The sequence below is a fragment of the Pleurodeles waltl genome, chromosome 4_2 (genome assembly GCF_031143425.1).
Source record: "Pleurodeles waltl isolate 20211129_DDA chromosome 4_2, aPleWal1.hap1.20221129, whole genome shotgun sequence".
Taxonomy (NCBI): domain Eukaryota; kingdom Metazoa; phylum Chordata; class Amphibia; order Caudata; family Salamandridae; genus Pleurodeles; species Pleurodeles waltl.
In genome coordinates, this window is record NC_090443.1 from 728,136,158 (window position 1) to 728,154,179 (window position 18,022).

Consider the following 18,022-nt stretch of genomic DNA (forward strand, 5'->3'; position numbering starts at 1 on the left):
GGAGGAGATTTGGCATCGGAGCACGAGGGAGCTGCAAGTCACAAGGCCCCGGTGGGCCCAGGAACAGACACCGAGGGCACCAGTGATCCGGAGGGCGAGGGGAGCACCACAACGGGGACTGGTGGTGAGAGCAGCGACACAGACACGTCCTCGGATGGGTGCTCCCTAGCGGTGGCGGAAACATCCGGGCCCCCCGCCTCTACAGGTACAGCCGCCACCCAGCGCACCAGCCCCGCCCTCCCTGCAGCCCCTCAGCCTACGCTCCGTGCCCCTGTCACCCCTGCTGCCCTCAGTGCGGAGCTCATTGACCTTGTGAGGACGTTCATTGTTGGGCAGACTACCCTTTTGGGCCCATCAATGATCGTTCACTGCTCTGGCCTCAGCACTGACGGAAGCCATTGTCCCTGTTTCCAGCCTCCCTCTTCTGACTGCCTCCAGCCTGCCTCCAGCCTGTCTCTGTCTCCTGTTCCTCAGCCTATCCCATCCACACCATCTGACCAGTCTGCACACACCTCAACACCCAAGGGCAGCTCATCCAGACACAAGCACCACAGATCCCACAAACACTCACCCAAGCAACACCCAGATGCAGACATTCTAACAGTCACTGCCACCCCTGTGTCCCCCTCCTCCTCGTCTCCCTCCTCCCTCCCTGTGACGTCTACACTCACACCTGCATGCACACCAACATCAGCCAGTGCTTCCATCACCACCACACCCTCCTGTACAGTCCGCACGCGTGCAGTCGCCACCCCCACTGCCATTTACACGTCCCGTGTGTCCTCTCCCACTGTGTCTGTCACCCCCTCTTCCAAGACACACAAACGCAGGCAGCCACCCACCCAACAGACATCCACCTCACGACAGCCTACAGCACCAGCACCTTCACCCAATGACAGCACACCTGACTCTCCTACAACACATCCTCTTCCTCCACTCCCATCACCACTTCTCCTATCCTTTACCTTGGCCCTAAAAAGCATTTCCTGGCTAATCTTGACCTCTTTCCCTCCGATGACCTACCCCCTCCATCTGCAAAGAGTCCAAAGAGCACCACAGCCACCACCAGCCCAGCTTCGGGTGTCACTGTTGTGCATGGGTTCTGGAGTCCACCCTTTGCCAGCAGTGACACCTCAATAAGCAGCAAGGACACATCCAGCCCCCCCCCCGGCAAGAGGACCAGGAAACACAAGGGCCGCCGTGCGAGGACTGACACGGCTGCCCCCAAGGAGCAAAGTTCGCCCACTTCACCAGCCACATCATCTAGGGGAGGCAAGGGCCCGAGAGCCCCATCTAAGGAGCGTAAGGGCAGCAGGGCGGAGAAGTCAGGCAGCAGGAGCGCGGAGCAGGTGGGCCCCACATGCCACATCCCAGCTGGAAAGGAGGACACCAAAGGGCCCAGGACTCCGTCCCCGAAGGGTCCAGAAGCATCACGGTCGGAGGGCGACTGAGCAGGGAGTCCAGGCCAGGTCTGGCTCCCTTGACCTACTGGATGTGCACCGCTGAACAGGGCCCGCCGTGCAGAAGAGCACCGCTGAACAGGGCCCGCCGTGCAGAAGAGCACCGCTGAACAGGGCCCGCCGTGCAGAAGAGCACCACTGAACAGGGCCCACCGTGCAGAAGAGCACGGCTGAACAGGGCCCGCCGTGCAGAAAAGGACCGCTCCGCTGGGCCCCGCCGTGAAGATAGGCACCGCTGAACAGGGCCCGCCGTGAAGATAGGCACCGCTAAACAGGGCCCGCCGTGCAGAAGAGCACCGCTGAACAGGGCCCGCCGTGCAGAAGAGCACCGCTGAACAGGGCCTGCCGTGCAGAAGAGGACCGCTCCGCTGGGCCCCGCCGTGAAGATAGGCACCGCTGAACAGGGCCCGCCGTGAAGATAGGCACCGCTGAACAGGGCCCGCCGTGCAGAAGAGCACCGCTGAACAGGGCCCGCCGTGCAGAAGAGGACCGCTCCGCTGGGCCCCGCCGTGAAGATAGGCACCGCTGAACAGGGCCCGCCGTGCAGAAGAGCACCGCTGAACAGGGCCCGCCGTGCAGAAGAGCACCGCTGAACAGGGCCCGCCGTGCAGAAGAGGACCGCTCTGCTGGGCCCCGCCGTCTCAAGCACCGCTCCGCTGGGCCCTTCCTGTCAAGCACCGCTCCGCTGGGCCCCGCCGTCTCAAGCACCGCTCCGCTGGGCCCTTCATCTCAAGCACCGCTCCGCTGGGCCCCGCCGTCTCAAGCACCGCTCCGCTGGGCCCTTCATCTCAAGTAACGCTCCGCTGGGCACCGCCGTCTCAAGCACCGCTCCGCTGGGCCCTTCCTGTCAAGCACCGCTCCGCTGGGCCCCGCCATCTCAAGCACCGCTCCGCTGGGCCCCGCCGTCTCAAGCACCGCTCCGCTGGGCCCCGCAGTCTCAAGCACCGCTCCGCTGGGCCCTTCATCTCAAGCACCGCTCCGCTGGGCCCTTCCTGTCAAGCACCGCTCCGCTGGGCCCTTCCTGTCAAGCACCGCTCCGCTGGGCCCCGCCGTCTCAAGCACCGCTCCGCTGGGCCCCGCCGTCTCAAGCACCGCTCCGCTGGGCCCTTCCTGTCAAGCACCGCTCCACTGGGCCCTGCCGTCTCAAGCACCGCTCCGCTGGGCCCTTCATCTCAAGCACTGCTCCGCTGGGCCCCACCGTCTCAAGCACCGCTCCGCTGGGCCCTTCATCTCTAGCACCGCTCCGCTGGGCACCGCCGTCTCAAGCACCGCTCCGCTGGGCCCTTCCTGTCAAGCACCGCTCCGCTGGGCCCCGCCGTCTCAAGCACCGCTCCGCTGGGCCCTTCCTCTCAAGCACTGCTCCGCTGGGCCCCGCCGTCTCAAGCACCGCTCCGCTGGGCCCCGCCGTCTCAAGCACCGCTCCGCTGGGCCCTTGCTGTCAAGCACCGCTCCGCTGGGCCCTTCATCTCAAGCACCGCTCCGCTGGGCCCTTCATCTCAAGCACCGCTCCGCTGGGCACCGCCGTCTCAAGCACCGCTACGCTGGGCCCTTCCTGTCAAGCACCGCTCCGCTGGGCCCCGCCGTCTCAAGCACCGCTCCGCTGGGCCCTTCCTCTCAAGCACCGCTCCGCTGGGCCCCGCCGTCTCCAGCACCGCTCCGCTGGGCCCCGCCGTCTCAAGCACCGCTCCGCTGGGCCCCGCCGTCTCAAGCACCACTCCGCTGGGCCCTTCATCTCAAGCACCGCTCCGCTGGGCCCCGCCGTCTCAAGCACCGCTCCGCTGGGCCCTTCATCTCAAGCACCGCTCCGCTGGGCACCGCCGTCTCAAGCACTGCTCCGCTGGGCCCTTCCTGTCAAGCACCGCTCCGCTGGGCCCTGCCGTCTCAAGCACCGCTCCGCTGGGCCCGCCGTCTCAAGCACCGCTCCGCTGGGCCCTTCCTGTCAAGCACCGCTCCGCTGGACCCCGCCGTCTCAAGCACCGCTCCGCTGGGCCCCGCCGTCTCAAGTACCGCTCCGCTGGGCCTTTCCTGTCAAGCACCGCTCCGCTGGGCCCCGCCGTCTCAAGCACCGCTCCGCTGGGCCCTTCATCTCAAGCACCGCTCCGCTGGGCCCCACCGTCTCAAGCACCGCTCCGCTGGGCCCTTCATCTCAAGCATCGCTCCGCTGGGCACCGCCGTCTCAAGCACCGCTCCGCTGGGCCCTTCCTGTCAAGCACCTCTCCGCTGGGCCCCGCCGTCTCAAGCACCGCTCCGCTGGGCCCTTCCTCTCAAGCACCGCTCCGCTGGGCCCCGCCGTCTCAAGCACCGCTCCGCTGGGCCCCGCCGTCTCAAGCACCGCTCCGCTGGGCCCTTCATCTCAAGCACCGCTCCGCTGGGCCCCGCCGTCTCAAGCACCGCTCCGCTGGGCCCTTCATCTTAAGCACCGCTCCGCTGGGCCCCCCCGTCTCAAGCACCGCTCCGCTGGGCACCGCCGTCTCAAGCACCGCTCCGCTGGGCCCTTCCTGTCAAGCACCGCTCCGCTGGGCCCCGCCGTCTCAAGCACCGCTCCGCTGGGCCCTTCCTCTCAAGCACCGCTCCGCTGGGCCCCGCCGTCTCAAGCAGCGCTCCGCTGGGCCCGCCGTCTCAAGCACCGCTCCGCTGGGCCCTTCATCTCAAGCACCGCTCCGCTGGGCCCCGCTGTCTCAAGCACCGCTCCGCTGGGCCCTTCATCTCAAGCACCGCTCCGCTGGGCACCGCCGTCTCAAGCACCGCTCCGCTGGGCCCTTCCTGTCAAGCACCGCTCCGCTGGGCCCCGCCGTCTCAAGCACCGCCCCGCTGGGCCCCGCCGTCTCAAGCACCACTCCGCTGGGCCCTTCCTGTCAAGCACCGCTCCGCTGGGCCCCGCCGTCTCAAGCACCGCTCCGCTGGGCCCCGCCGTTTCAAGCACCGCTCGGCTGGGCCCTTCCTGTCAAGCACCGCTCCGCTGGGCCCCGCCGTCTCAAGCACCGCTCCGCTGGGCCCTTCATCTCAAGCACCGCTCCGCTGGGCCCCGCCGTCTCAAGCACCACTCCGCTGGGCCCTTCCTGTCAAGCACCGCTCCGCTGGGCCCCGCCGTCTCAAGCACCGCTCCGCTGGGCCCTTCCTGTCAAGCACCGCTCCGCTGGCCCCGCCGTCTCAAGCACCGCTCCGCTGGGCACCGCCGTCTCAAGCACCGCTCCGCTGGGCCCTTCCTGTCAAGCACCGCTCCGCTGGGCCCCGCCGTCTCAAGCACCGCTCCGCTGGGCACCGCCGTCTCAAGCACCGCTCCGCTGGGCCCTTCCTGTCAAGCACTGTTTATGGTTCACTGTGCCCACCATGCCTCCTCCTTGAGCAGTGGAGACTGTCATCCACCAGATGGACTGTGGCTTTGCACTCCCCAGGATGGTACAGTGGGCAAGCCACCCACTGTAGAGACTTGAGAGACTGTGGCTTTGCACTCCCCAGGATGGTGAAGTGGGCAACCCACCCACTGTAGAGACTTGTGAGACTGTGGCTTTGCACTCCCCAGGATGGTACAGTGGGCAACCCACCCACTGTAGAGACTTGAGAGACTGTGGCTTTGCACTCCCCAGGATGGTACAGTGGGCAACCCACCCACTGTAGAGACTTGAGAGACTGTGGCTTTGCACTCCCCAGGATGGTGAAGTGGGCAAGCCACCCACTTTAGAGACTTGTGAGACTTTGGCTTTGCACTCCCCAGGATGGTACAGTGGGCAACCCACCCACTGTAGAGACTTGAGAGACTGTGGCTTTGCACTCCCCAGGATGGTAAAGTGGGCAACCCACCCACTGTAGAGACTTGAGAGACTGTGGCTTTGCACTCCCCAGGATACATCAATGGGCATGGTGGCCCCTTCGTGGATCTGGTGTCGTGGACTCATGTGGCTGTGGTGCCTCCCCCTTCCCTTCCCCCTGAGGTGCCTGTAGTATTTTTCATCAGATGCCCCTGCAGTGTTCTCTCCAAAGGACTCAGGTCTCCTGTGTGGGCTTTGCCCTTGTGTCGCTACACTGTAGCCCACGGACTGTTCCATTTAACTTTCATGTACAGGACTAATTGCCTCGGTTCTCCATGGCAGTGTATATAGTATCATTTTGTTATGGATATTTTGCATAGTTGACCGCTCCATATCAGAGTCTATTTTTTATATAAAATTTTCGTCCCAATTTATTTCTGTCTTTGCATTTTTAAGGGGGGTTTGGGTGGTGTCACTGTGCATTGTTGCTCTGCATTAGTGTGTACATAGTTTGGGGGTCGCATATGTGTGTGCCGTAAGCTTCACTCCTCCCCCCTCCCGTGTGTCGTAGGTGCAGTACTCACCGTTGTCGTCTGCGCCGGAGTTCGTACTCGTGGTAGATGAGAAGGTAGACGAGAGCAGGTAGGATGTTTAATTCGGGTTCCATGCTGTCCTCCTTCCTCGTGGAGTGTGTTTTGGTGCGCGTTTTCCCGTTCGTAGTCTGTTTCCGCCGTGTTTTTATCGGCGGGGCTCCCGCCCCGGAAAAGGTGGCGGATTGGTGAGTTGTGATACTGTGGGCGGTACATTGTCTGCCGCCTGCCTGTTGGCGGTGACCGCCACGCTGTTTGTCTGCACCGCCGCGGCGGTCGGAGTGTTAATGTGGCGGGCTGTGTTGGCGGTTCCCGCCAGGGTCAGAATTCCATTTTTTCGACCGCCGGCCTGTTGGCGGGTTGGCCGCCGCTTTATCACCGACCGCCAGGGTTAGAATCACCCCCTTGGTGTATTCGCCAATCTGAAATCCAGAGGTGAGAAGTCCAGCGCAGTACGTGACAGTTAGGGGGCTTGGGAATATATTTTTTCTCTTATTGTAATCTTGAAAAGGACTGTTTAAAAAAAAAAAAAAACTCCATAGAAATAAAGCATTTTAGCCTGTTTATGATTATAGTCTGCATTGCTGTTTTACACACGTATATATGAATTTAGTATGAAAATTTGTCTACTAAAAATGATATATATATTTTTCGTGCATATTTCATACTTTATATATGTGTATTTTATATATGCTCCGTGGTCCCCGCACTGGGGCGGGAATATTCAATGTTTATGACTATTGATGAGGATCCCCTGGAAGAGAACCAGAAAAATAAAACGATAATTGACTACTGTTTTATTTTTCTGCTTCTGGCACAGCCAGCAGTGCAGGAAGAGGCGGGACTAGGCTCTGGGAGGTGGGAGGGTGGAGCGGAGGAGAGTGTTTGGCCGGCCGTCTGAGGCTGGCCAATCACACATACGCACTTAGGTTTCTCCAGCACAGCTGTGTTTAACAGCCGGGCTGGAGAAAATGCACAGAACCCAGGGCTGTGTCTGAGCGGCAGTCCGAGCTGCTCAGATCAATCCTGGTGCTGCTTTCATGCTAAGTTTCACATGAACTCACAGCCAGGATTGCGGGGGAGCCTGTGCTGGTGTTCCATTAGTGAATGCTGTGAGTTATATATATTTTTTTAATTTTTACCTGGTCACCATTCTCCCCACTAGCACTCCCCTGCAACCTCCCCCCCAAGCCCCTCACATTCAGTTATGCAGCGGCCACGGCGGCTCTGGAGTGCAGTGGAAAGGAGGCATGAATAGTTGCCACTTTGTTGTCAGAAGGCGCACTGGAAGCTGAAACTTGAGACAGTGAGGAGAGGGACTTGAGGATGCAGAAGAGTTGGGGAGAGGAGTTCTGAGCCTAAAGTATTTTGTTGGCGTAGAAAATAGGGCGATGATGTGCTTTAAGGGCCTAGACAATTAGATTTACTGACGGAGTCACACCCTCACTTATTTTGTCTCCTGTGAATTTGTTTTTTTTTGGACCCTTCAAATTACGAGGGAACATACTCAGGACTTCCTTTTACTGTGCTACTCTCATAAACAGAACTGCATAAAACCTTGCTTTTACTTCAAGGGTGCACACTGCTGTGTCTCACGTTCACTGAAGTTGCACTCTATGGGCCAGATGTAGGTAAATACGGGATTGCGACTCGCAATTTGTGAGTCGTAATCCCATATGCAGGATGGTGTCCCTGACACCATCTGCGAATCTCTAGGGGGACGCAAAGACCCACCTCATTAATATTAATGAGGTGGGTCGCAATTTGCGACCCCCTTGCGATTCCCTGCACTCACAGGGATGGTGGCCTGCTGGAGACAGCAGACCACCATGTCTGTGACTGCTTTTTTAATAAAGCATTTTTTTTTTTTTTTTTTTTGTAGTGCAGCCCATTTTCGTAAAAGGAAAACGAGTTGCAATACACTCGGGAAAATGAAACCATTTGGTTTAATTTTTTCTGAGTAGGCAGAGGTCCATAGGACCACTGCCTGCTCTGAAAAAATATTTTGAGAGCCATTCACAAAAGGGAAGGGGTCCCATGGGGACCCCTTTCCTTTTGAGAATGAGTTAGCACTAACTTCACATGGGTGCTAACTGCGAATTGCTTTGCGACCGCGTTCGCGGTCACAAAGCAATTCTGGATTGCGGGGCGAATCGCAAATAGGAAGGGAAACACCCCTTCCTATTTGCGAGTCGCATTCCCATTTTGCGAGTCAGTACCGACTCGCAAAATGGGAATGTGCATCGCGATTCGCGTTTTGCATGGCGCAAACTGCGAATTTCCTACATCTGACGTTTCCTACATCTGGCCCTATGTCACAAGTTCTGAGTGTAATCTGTTATCAGTTTAGCAATTAGCAATATTATATGGCCGACTCTATGTAAACTTTTTGACTATTCAGAGTTGTGTTAATGTCACTCTTCAACTTTTTTCAGCACAATGTTTCCTCCAATCTTAATTTTGTAAACGTCCTCTACAGCATTTTTGTAATTGTTACATCTAATGCTGTGAATACAGTGATTGAAAATGCTCCACTCATTCCTTCTCGTAACCCTTTGTGTGTGAAATTTTAGTTTTTAAATTTGAACCTCTTCTGAGCCTGTAAATCCTATCTATGCCATGCAGAGAGAACTGACACTTAGAATATTGTAGTCTGCGTTATTTAAAACAATAAATAAACACATAAACAAATGAGTAAGCAAACAAACAAATAAATACCTACACAAATTCATCATCAGAATTCAAGTGTTAGCAAATAACAGGGAAGTCTATGGTCATCACCGACAGTAACATCTCAAAGCCACAGGGAAAAAGTTACAAAGAAATTACATTGTAATACTGTTCTTGCTTACCTGCTTTCTATTGTATCCGCACCATTCAGTATGTTTAAATATTTTTCTCTTGTACTTAACCTTGTCATGATGACTGCAGTAGCTGTAGTGTCAAACTGAAAATAAATTAATTTACAGACTAGATTAGGAAATCGAATAAATCGCAGTGCAGAATTTGCCTATATGTTTGAAATAAACCTAAAATACGGTACTTCTTTATTACACTTTACCAAGATACGCATTGATGAGCATCAAACACGTCTTGCAAGGCTTCCCCCCACTGAGCACCATTTCTATGACCTCTGGGGGGTCTACAGTTGTCAACGGTTTTCAAACAAAGGACATTAATAAACGTTGGCACAATTGTTAGCAGTATATCTATAAGAAGCTCCATTAATGCTCTGCCTATGACCAAAGACAGGACCGTAGATGGGCATCTTATTATGCACTCAGTTACACATTCCGTTTGAATGTTTGTTTTTCTATCTAGAATAGGGGGGTGAATTCTTATCGCCCGCTGCCAGAGACAAACTGATTTCTTGCAAGGGCAAGACGTTTTAATGTCTTGTTTTGTTCAAAGGAAATTGTGATAAAATATGGTAAAGTGAGACAAAGCTACCCAACCGTGTTGCCACAGCCAATCAGTAAATATGAAACAGATGTAATTGCTGGTTGAAATATTTGGTGGCCTGTGATTGGTCGAATGACTATTACTACAACCATGTCTGGAATTAGATGAGGAGGGCCTTGAGCCCACCCCTGGTTGTTTCTTCCTATTGATCAGCACAAGCCGTGATTGGGCTCTGCAGTTTTTGAGAAGAGAGATATGGGAGAAAGAGCTGCTCTTTCCTTTCCAGAGATTTTTATTTTATTTTGCAGTTTTGTATGTCACAAACTAGACAGGAAGGAATTGGAACACTCTACATGAGAGCCAGTTACGTTACACAAGGATAAATTCATTTTTAGGCCCGGAGTAATTGTATGATTTGCCCCAAATCACAGGATGTTGAGCCTATGTGGAGACTCAAACCTGGCGTCCCATCTCCAAAATCGGCAGCTCTGGCTGTTACGTTTCACCATCTCCACCGAATATGAGAATGATGCAAGCAAGATCAGACTCACCGGTTCCCTACAGAAACCCCACATAGGGTGACCACCCATCCTTAATTTTCAGAGACTGCCCCTAATTAAGCCCTACCATCCGTTGTCCGCGATGAAAGGCTTAACGGACAGCGTTTGTCTGTAATTTTAGCGTTTCAGCTAAAGGACAAATGTAATTAGGACAATTTACTTTCCCCAGCTGGATTTTAAGGTAGGTAGTCTTGCGTGCTGTGATCCTTAGGGAGAGGGCAGACATATAAGAAGCAGGCCTTGTTGCCAGAGTGTCTTTTCCCAAAAGAAACGAAAATGTGCACAGCTGGTAAATCTGCAAATGTAAAAGGGCTTGGAAACCTGTATTGACTTTGATCAAAGGAGTCACTTGAAGCTTTCTGATGGCAAAGATGTTTTCTTTTAGAAGGGTCCTGTAAGGGTGTTCCAAACTGAGCTGTGGGGTGTGTGGTTTTAATGGATAGTTATAACACATGTTTTCACTAGGTATAATCTGTATATTTTTGGAGTCTGTATTTTAGAAGGACTGTTTTTATATGACCTAAATGTATTTGCACATTTTGTAGCAGGCTATATTATGCTGTGTGTAATGCATGTTTAAAATAAGGACTTACACATTCACAGTGCTTTCAGGGACCACCACACTTCATAGTACTAACAACCATTGGCAAAGACAACGAGGCAGCAGCACGCCCGTCCTAGGTGCTGAGTCGATGTGCTGGCACTCTTTGGGGGGGTCAATTTGAGAGGCTCCAATGGGGCCACAAGCTGGTTCCGAGCCACCCTGGAGCTTTGTAGAAGCCACAGAGCGGCAGCACATGTTCCCCTCCAGGAGAACAGAGGAAGAGTCAGCACAAGCAGGAAGACCGTGGTGGTGGAGACTGGAGAAGCTGGAAAATCTGGCTAAGAGGCAGGGGCTGTCGGAGGAGCTGTATGGCGGCAAGAGGTGTAAGATGTAGCTCGGGCTCCTGGAATAGGGGAAGGGGGATGACAGAAAAAGGTAGGCTGTCACGCTAACCCTAAGGCACTGGAAAGAACAGGTTTAATGAGGGAACATACCCTGAGAAGCAATAAGGGGCAAGCACGACAAACAAGACAGTTTCTGGCTAGAGGTGAAGTGGGGTACAAGAGTAAACTCATTAAAATAAGTAAAATTACCCCCTCATTGAGGACATCTTTTAAGGCATTACCAACAGTGATGAATTCTGGCGCCCCCAGTTTAATGTAGCAAGAACCAAATGAGAGGGCCCCTTTTCCACAAGACATGGAGGATGATAAGGAAATAGGGGGGAGTGAAACAAGGGAAAGCTTGCACATGGCCTTAACTCCGAGTTATTAAGTGGGGACAGTAGTGTGACAGCTGCTGCTCAATTGAGCAGGGGCGTGGTAGTTCCCCTATCGGGGCCGTCCCAGTGGTATCAGCAGTATCGGGCCCTATCAAGTCACAGAATTGACAAACAGTGTGGCTCACCCTACTCCTGCCTTAAGTGTCTCTTTGGAGACTATGATCTTATCTCTCTCGGACGACATCAAAAGGGGATTTGCGGTCTCTGAGACGAACCAAGGGAAGATAAGGGAAGCTTGTGAGGTCCTGGAAAAGAAATTCAACCTCTTGATGATTAGAACTCAGACTCTTGAAAAGTCAGTTGGTGCTATGAAGGAGGAATTGAGGAAGAATAAGGAAGAAATTCAGTTGCTAAAAGGGAATGAGCAGGATCTACAAAATAAACTGGAACAGTTGAAAAATAGCTCCAGAAAGAATAATTTGAGAGTTTTAAATGTACCAGAGGGAGCGGAAGGAGATGACCTTAAAACATATATAGACTCTCTCATCAAGACAGCAGTCTCATTGGAGGAAAGTAAGGAAGAGATTGCAAATGATATCCAGAGGATCCATAGAAACCTGTTCAGGAGAAACCCCAACAATAAAAAGCCACAAAAAATCTTGCTAAATTTCCAAACATATGTTTTAAAACAGAAGATATTGACAAAGGCGCTAAAAATGTAAACACTTAAAGGAGAGGATTTCTCTTTCGAGATTAAGTTGGATCTGTCTAGGGCAACCATAATTAAACAATGGGAGTTGGGGAGGCAGCTGGAAGGATTAAAAAAATTAGGCGCGCTGGCCAAACTTAAATTTACGGCCTCTCTTCGAGTAATGCATAATAGCAAGATGGATAATAATAGAGACTATACGGCAGCGGATGAGATGTTGGAGGTTATTACGTGTGGGAGTGTCAATAAATGAAGGGCTAGCTTATGTAATGATGGGTATGGCCGGGAAACCCATATGCGCTCTAAAATTGGACTAACACCAGTCCACAAGGAGGGGTGTTCTCAAAGGGTTAGGGAGGGCATGAATGGGTGGAGATAGGGGCACACGGTGGGGAGCATGTTGGAAAACAAAGAAAAAACCTCATACACCTCAGTTCATTATTTGCTAAGTTTAATACACGGATAATATTGGTGGAGGCCAGGGAGACAGTAATAGATTAATTCAAATTATGACTTTGAACGTTAACGGTCTGCGAACCAAAGGGAGAAGTGGTAAGATTTTGCAGTATCTGAGGGACTCTCCAGCTTATATACTAATCCTGCAAGAAACTCACTTAACTAGAGCGGAATGTACAGAACTACTTAAGACCTAAAAATTGATTCAATTATTTGTCTGCACGCAGCATAACTTTATTATTAAGGGGGTTGCGATTTTGATCAAACAACAGGTCAATGTAGTGGTTTTGGAGGTGGTATCAGATAAATCAAGAAGGTGGATTATAGCCAAAGTACAGGTATGTGGTAGGAGACTCACATTGGTAGGGTTTTACGGTCTAAATTGTGATGATATAGAGCTACTCAGTACGTTATTTTGTCATCTATTGGATTTTCCTGATCCAGTCATAATGGCTGGTGATTTTAATGTGGTTCTGGATGATAAATTAGATAGATCAATGAAATGGAGATCGATAGGCACTCCGAAATCACAGCAATATCTCAAGGTGATGATGAGGAAACTCTGGCTGTATGATCTGTGGAGGCAGAGAGCTGGTGCGGATAGACACCCCGCCTAGTCTTACACAGGAGGAGCAGGCCTCTTTGAATAAACCTATTTCTCAGGATGTGATAAGAGCAGTTTTGAAAAGAAAGTAATAGAAGGAAAGCAGCAGGACCGGACAGCATCCCTGTGGAACTTTATAAAGCTCTATGGGAGTCTATAGTACCTGTCATTTCAGAATTGTTTTCAGTGATCTTTGAGGAAGGAGTGCAATTTCCTGGAATGAGGCAATTATCTCACTGATTCTGAAGCTAGGAAATAGTCTGACTCAGTGTGAATCATATAGGCCAATATTGTTGCTAAATAGTGACAATAAGTTATTCGCTAAAATATTGGCGGACAGGTTAAGTGAATTGGTGAATGGTTTTATACTTCCAGACCAGAAAGGGTTAATTAGAAGTAGTTTGTTACATGAATTAACCTTCAACTTCATTGGGGTGATAGATTTGGCCACAATGTATGATGCCCCTTTACCTGTTATAACTTTGGATGCAATAAAGGCCTTTGACAGAGTCAACTGGGACTACCTGAACATAATCCTTAAGGGCCAGATGTAGCAAACAGTTTGCGAGTCGCAAATGGCGAAAATCGCCGTTTGCGAGTCGCAAACGTGTGTTTGCTATGCAGAAATGTATTTTGCGAGTCGGAACCGACTTGCAAAATGCATTTCCGACTCGCAAATAGGAAGGGGTGTTCCCTTCCTATTTGCGACTCGCAGTGGTATGCAATTCCATTTGCGACCGCGTACGCGGTCGCAAATGGAGTCGCAGTTACCATCCACTTGAAGTGGATGGTAACCCACTCGCAAACTGGAAGGGGTTCCCTTTGTGAGTGGACCCAAAAATACCTGCTACCTGCCCTGAAAAAATCAGAAACTAAAGGTTTCGTTTTTATTTTCTAAGTGCAGCTCGTTTTCCTTTAAGGAAAACGGGCTACACTTGGAAAAAAAAAACAGCTTCTAAGCAGATGATCTTTTGGTGTACACTTCTGACCTATCAACAGCTCTCCCTGCGGGACTGGGCATTGCAGAGATTTTTTTTTAAATTTCTGGATATCATGTTAATGCCAGGAAAACAGAGATAATGGCTTGGAATCAGAAGAGGCACCACTGCCAGAAAAAAAGAAATGAGATATCTAGGTCTACCGATTGTGCAGGATATTGAACAGATCTCAGTGGTGAATTTTAAAAAATGTTCCGGGAGAATGCAGCAAGTTAATGCCAAGGCGGGTGCATCTTCCCCTGACAATATTGGAAAGAGTCAGTGTAGTAAAAATAGCGATCCTGCCTAAACTGAGCTTTTTATATAACTCTATGCCACTGCAAATGAATAAAGTATATCTAGATAAATTTCAACAAGCTAAAAATGTATTTATATGGGCGTATAAAGGTCTCAGGATTTAATGGAAAAAAGTTGGCAGAAGAAGAGAGATCTACAATATTATCCATGGGCATTCCACCTTAAAAACTCTAGGATGCTCTTCACTACCCTAGGCATGTTTAAGGCTATGGTAGTCACTGTAAAAGGGGCAGCAAAGCATTTCTTATACAAGTTTTGAGATCCAAATTTTTTCAAAAAGGTAAAATTTTAAGTATTACAAGATCTGTCAAAAGTCTTGGTATAAGTTAAGACAAGAAGTGAAAGTTGATTTTTGCAGTCACAGTGCCCCCATTTGGGAATCTCCAGGCACTCCCAAGTGTTTTGACCATGTATTAGCAGTGCCGATTAGGAAGGCAGGTATAGAGTACTGGGGGGGATCTCTTTATGGATTGATCCCTACTTTCTTGGAAAGAGCTAACGGAAGTAACATTGGGGAATCTAGCTATATTGATGTACAATCAGTTGAAAGGTTAGTCACGGTATTTGTGTGAATCTGGGATCAATTAATCATCTGGAAGATAAATTACTCGGAGAATCCTCTAGCTCAAAGAAGGTATCGGTCTGGTACTGGGAAATCTTAGATGTATTGGACGGTGACTTTATGTTGGCAGAAGTTCTTAGGTGAGAAAGCATGCCTCAGGAGCAGATGCAAGAATGGTGGCAAGTATCAATGTGTACTTTGTTTGATGTAGTGAAACCTCCCCCATTAAGGAGAAATCATCTCTTTTCCATACATAGAGCCTATCTGTCCCCATATAAGCATTGGAAAATGATGAAAGGGGGAGTGGTTTAATGCGCTAAATGCGGTATGCAGAGTGCAACAGACATTCACATGTTCATGGAGTGTCCAGCAATTTATCCATTCTGGGAAAGATGTGTAAAACTGTTTTGAGTATATTGAGATGAGACATTATGGTAAGCCTTCCTTTGATTATTTTTGGGTCATTTGAGGAATCTGGAGAGAGTAGTAGAGATGTGAAGAGCTTCCTCTTCTAGTCTGTTCTTCTGGCTAGAATGGAAATTTGCCGAAAATGGGTGGCAGAGACACCCCCCATGCATACCGATTGGCTCATTGCTCTTTTCCAAACTTCAAAAATGGATATGGCTGTGGGAGTTTCCAAAAAAAAAGGAAAAACTGTTATCACCACTTGTTGAATGGAGGGGAAACTAGGGGTACCGGTAGTAACTAGGTTTGGGCACTATATTTAGTTCAATGATTACACACCATTCTACTATCCAGCCATGGTGGCTGTGCAGCTCCCCTAAGAGGGCTAAGTGAGAAAGACTCTGCCTCCCTGATATCGGTCACCTCCACATACAAGATGGTGCGAAAGGATAAGGTACAGAGATGGCTTGGAGTCTGAGGTGAATGAGGACAAAAATAAATTGGCAGAGACAAAAGGTCTCTTCTACGCAAGAGTTATTGGCTTTGCCAATGTGTTTTAGCCATGTAATACACCAGAGTGGCTGCTGTTTAGCACGGCTAAAAGTTAATGGCATAGAGGAGAGTGGAGCGGAGTGTCACAGAGTGGAATGACAAAGAGTGGAGTAGAGTGTTGTGAAGTGGAGTGGTAGAGAGTGTCGTATTTAGGAGTGGTATGCTGTGGAGTAGTATAGAGTGGCATATAGAATGCAGTAGGTTCAACAAGTACTGGCCACCATACCCCACATACAGAAGACCCTAGCTGGAGGAAGATCCTTCGCCTATCTTGCGGCAAAGAGTTAGAACACCCTGCCTCTTCACCTCAGGCAGTCACCATTGCTACCTCAATTCAGGAAGGACCTTAAGACCTAACTCTTCAACTGAATCTCAGAGTACCAAAACCCCACAATGCCTTGAGACCCTTACGGGTGAGTAGTTGCGCTTTACAAAAGCTAATTGAATTGAATTGAAATTAGTACAGAGTAGAGAGGTGAAGAATACAGTAGGGGAGAGTGCAATGTTGCAGAGTAGAGTGTCAGTGCAGTGGTGTAAATTGGAGTAGAATGACATAGAGAGCAGTGCCATAGAGTACAGGGGTGCAGATTAGAGTGCAGTGGCATACAGTACAGTTGTTTAGCGTGAATTGGTGTAGGGTGCAGTGGTTTAGAGTGCAGTGGCATAGATGGGGTGGGGCAGAGTAGAGTGGCCTAGAGTGCAGTGGAGTAGAGCGGCATACAATAGAGTGGCAGAGTATGCAGTAGTGTAGAGTGGTGCAGTGCAAAGTAGAGTATAGTGCTGTAGAGTGCAGTGATATTTAGTGGAGTTATGGAGAGTAGAGTGGCATAGAGTGCCGTGGCATAGAGTGTATTGGTGCAGAATGCAGTAGTGCGGTGTAGAGTACAGTGGCGGAGAGTGCAGTGTTGCAGAGTAGAGTTTCAGAGTGCAGTGGTGTATAGTAGAGTAGAGTGGCATGGAGAGCAGTGGCGTAGAGTACTGTGGTGCAGAGTAGAGTGCAGTAGTTTAGAGTGCATTTGCATAGATTGCATTGAAGTAGAGTGCAGTGGTTTAGAGTGATGTGGGGCAGAGTAGCATAGAGTGCAGTGGCGTACAGTAGATTGTTTCAGAGTAGAGTGCAGTGGCATAGAGTGGGGAGGTGCAGGGTAGAGTGCATTGGCATAGAGTGCAGTGGCACGGAGTGCAGTGGGCATACATTAGATTGTTTCACAGTAGAGTGAAGTGGCATATAGTGGAGTGGTGCATGGGAGAGTGCAGTTGCGTAGAGTGACATAGAGTGTGATAGCATAGAGTAAAGTGGTGTAGAGTGCCATGGCATAGAGTGCAGTGGTACGGAGTAGATTAGAGTGATGTACAGTGTATTGATGTAGAGTGCAGGGGCATAGAGTTTATTGTTACATAGTAAAGCGCATTAGCATAGAGTGCATTGGCAAAGAGAGCAGTATCGTACAGTGCAGTGTTGCAGAGTGGCATAGAGTGGAGTTGTGGGGAGTAGATTGATGTGGCCTAGACTGGAGTGGTATAGCGTGCAGAGCCGCAGAGCGCTGTGGTGTTGAGATGCGTAAAGTGCATTGGCATAGAGTATAGTGGTACAGAGTAGAGTAGAGAGACGTAGTGTGAAGTAGCATAGGGTGCAGTGGCATAGAGTGGAGTGGAGAAGAGTGCACTGTCCCATACCGCAGTGGTATGGAGTGGTGTAAAGTGGAGCAGTGCATAGTAGGGTGCAATGCTGGGGAGTGGTGCAGATTAGAGTGGAGTGGCATATGCATGGTGTGGTAGCAACCTGCCATTACAGACAACACGTTTTTGAATGAAATGACCATTACATTTGCACAGGCATACAGGTTTTCAAATAAAACTATATAGTGCACAGACCATGATGTGTGGAAATTGCATCACCTAGTGTAATTAATTTTTAATATGATTTTTTTAAATAATATTAAGGTATTTGTTTCCAGCACAGTTTAGAATTATCAAAAGTATGCTTCATTTGTATTCCTAATTCTGATATATTCTGAAATTCTTGCACAGTTTATTTAGATATTGTCATGTGATAGAAAAAGCTTTTTCCTACCTCCAGAATCAAGCAAGATTGTCACAGAAATCCTCTCACTTTGAAGTCAGAAAAAGAAAAGTCCACCAAAGACAGAACCTGACATTTGACCTTTTTCTTTGAATGCACAGCAAATGTGATGAGATAAGAACAAGATTTAAAGGTCTATTTACAGAAAGAGAGCACTTGGAAGGATACTGTAAATAAGGTTTGGGAAAGGGAAGGGAGGGGCTGAAGCTGGATAGCCTAAAACAAATAAAGCCAGCAAATTGAAAGCAACTAAATGTGAGTTACACCCCACAAAGAAATGGCAAGCACCGGCGGTATGCATTCCCTAGGAAGCTCTATGAATGTTCTTAA

General features: G+C 50.3%; 1 protein-coding gene across 1 annotated transcript in view; it reads right to left on the reverse strand.

Annotated features, from left to right (window-relative positions):
* HFM1 (helicase for meiosis 1) overlaps positions 1–18,022 on the reverse strand; it is a 2,166,952-nt gene that overhangs the window by 1,334,605 nt on the left and 814,325 nt on the right. Inside the window, exon 11 of the mRNA XM_069233212.1 lies at positions 8,652–8,746. Coding sequence (XP_069089313.1) covers positions 8,652–8,746 — 95 coding nt within the window. The remainder of the gene's footprint in view (positions 1–8,651; positions 8,747–18,022) is intronic.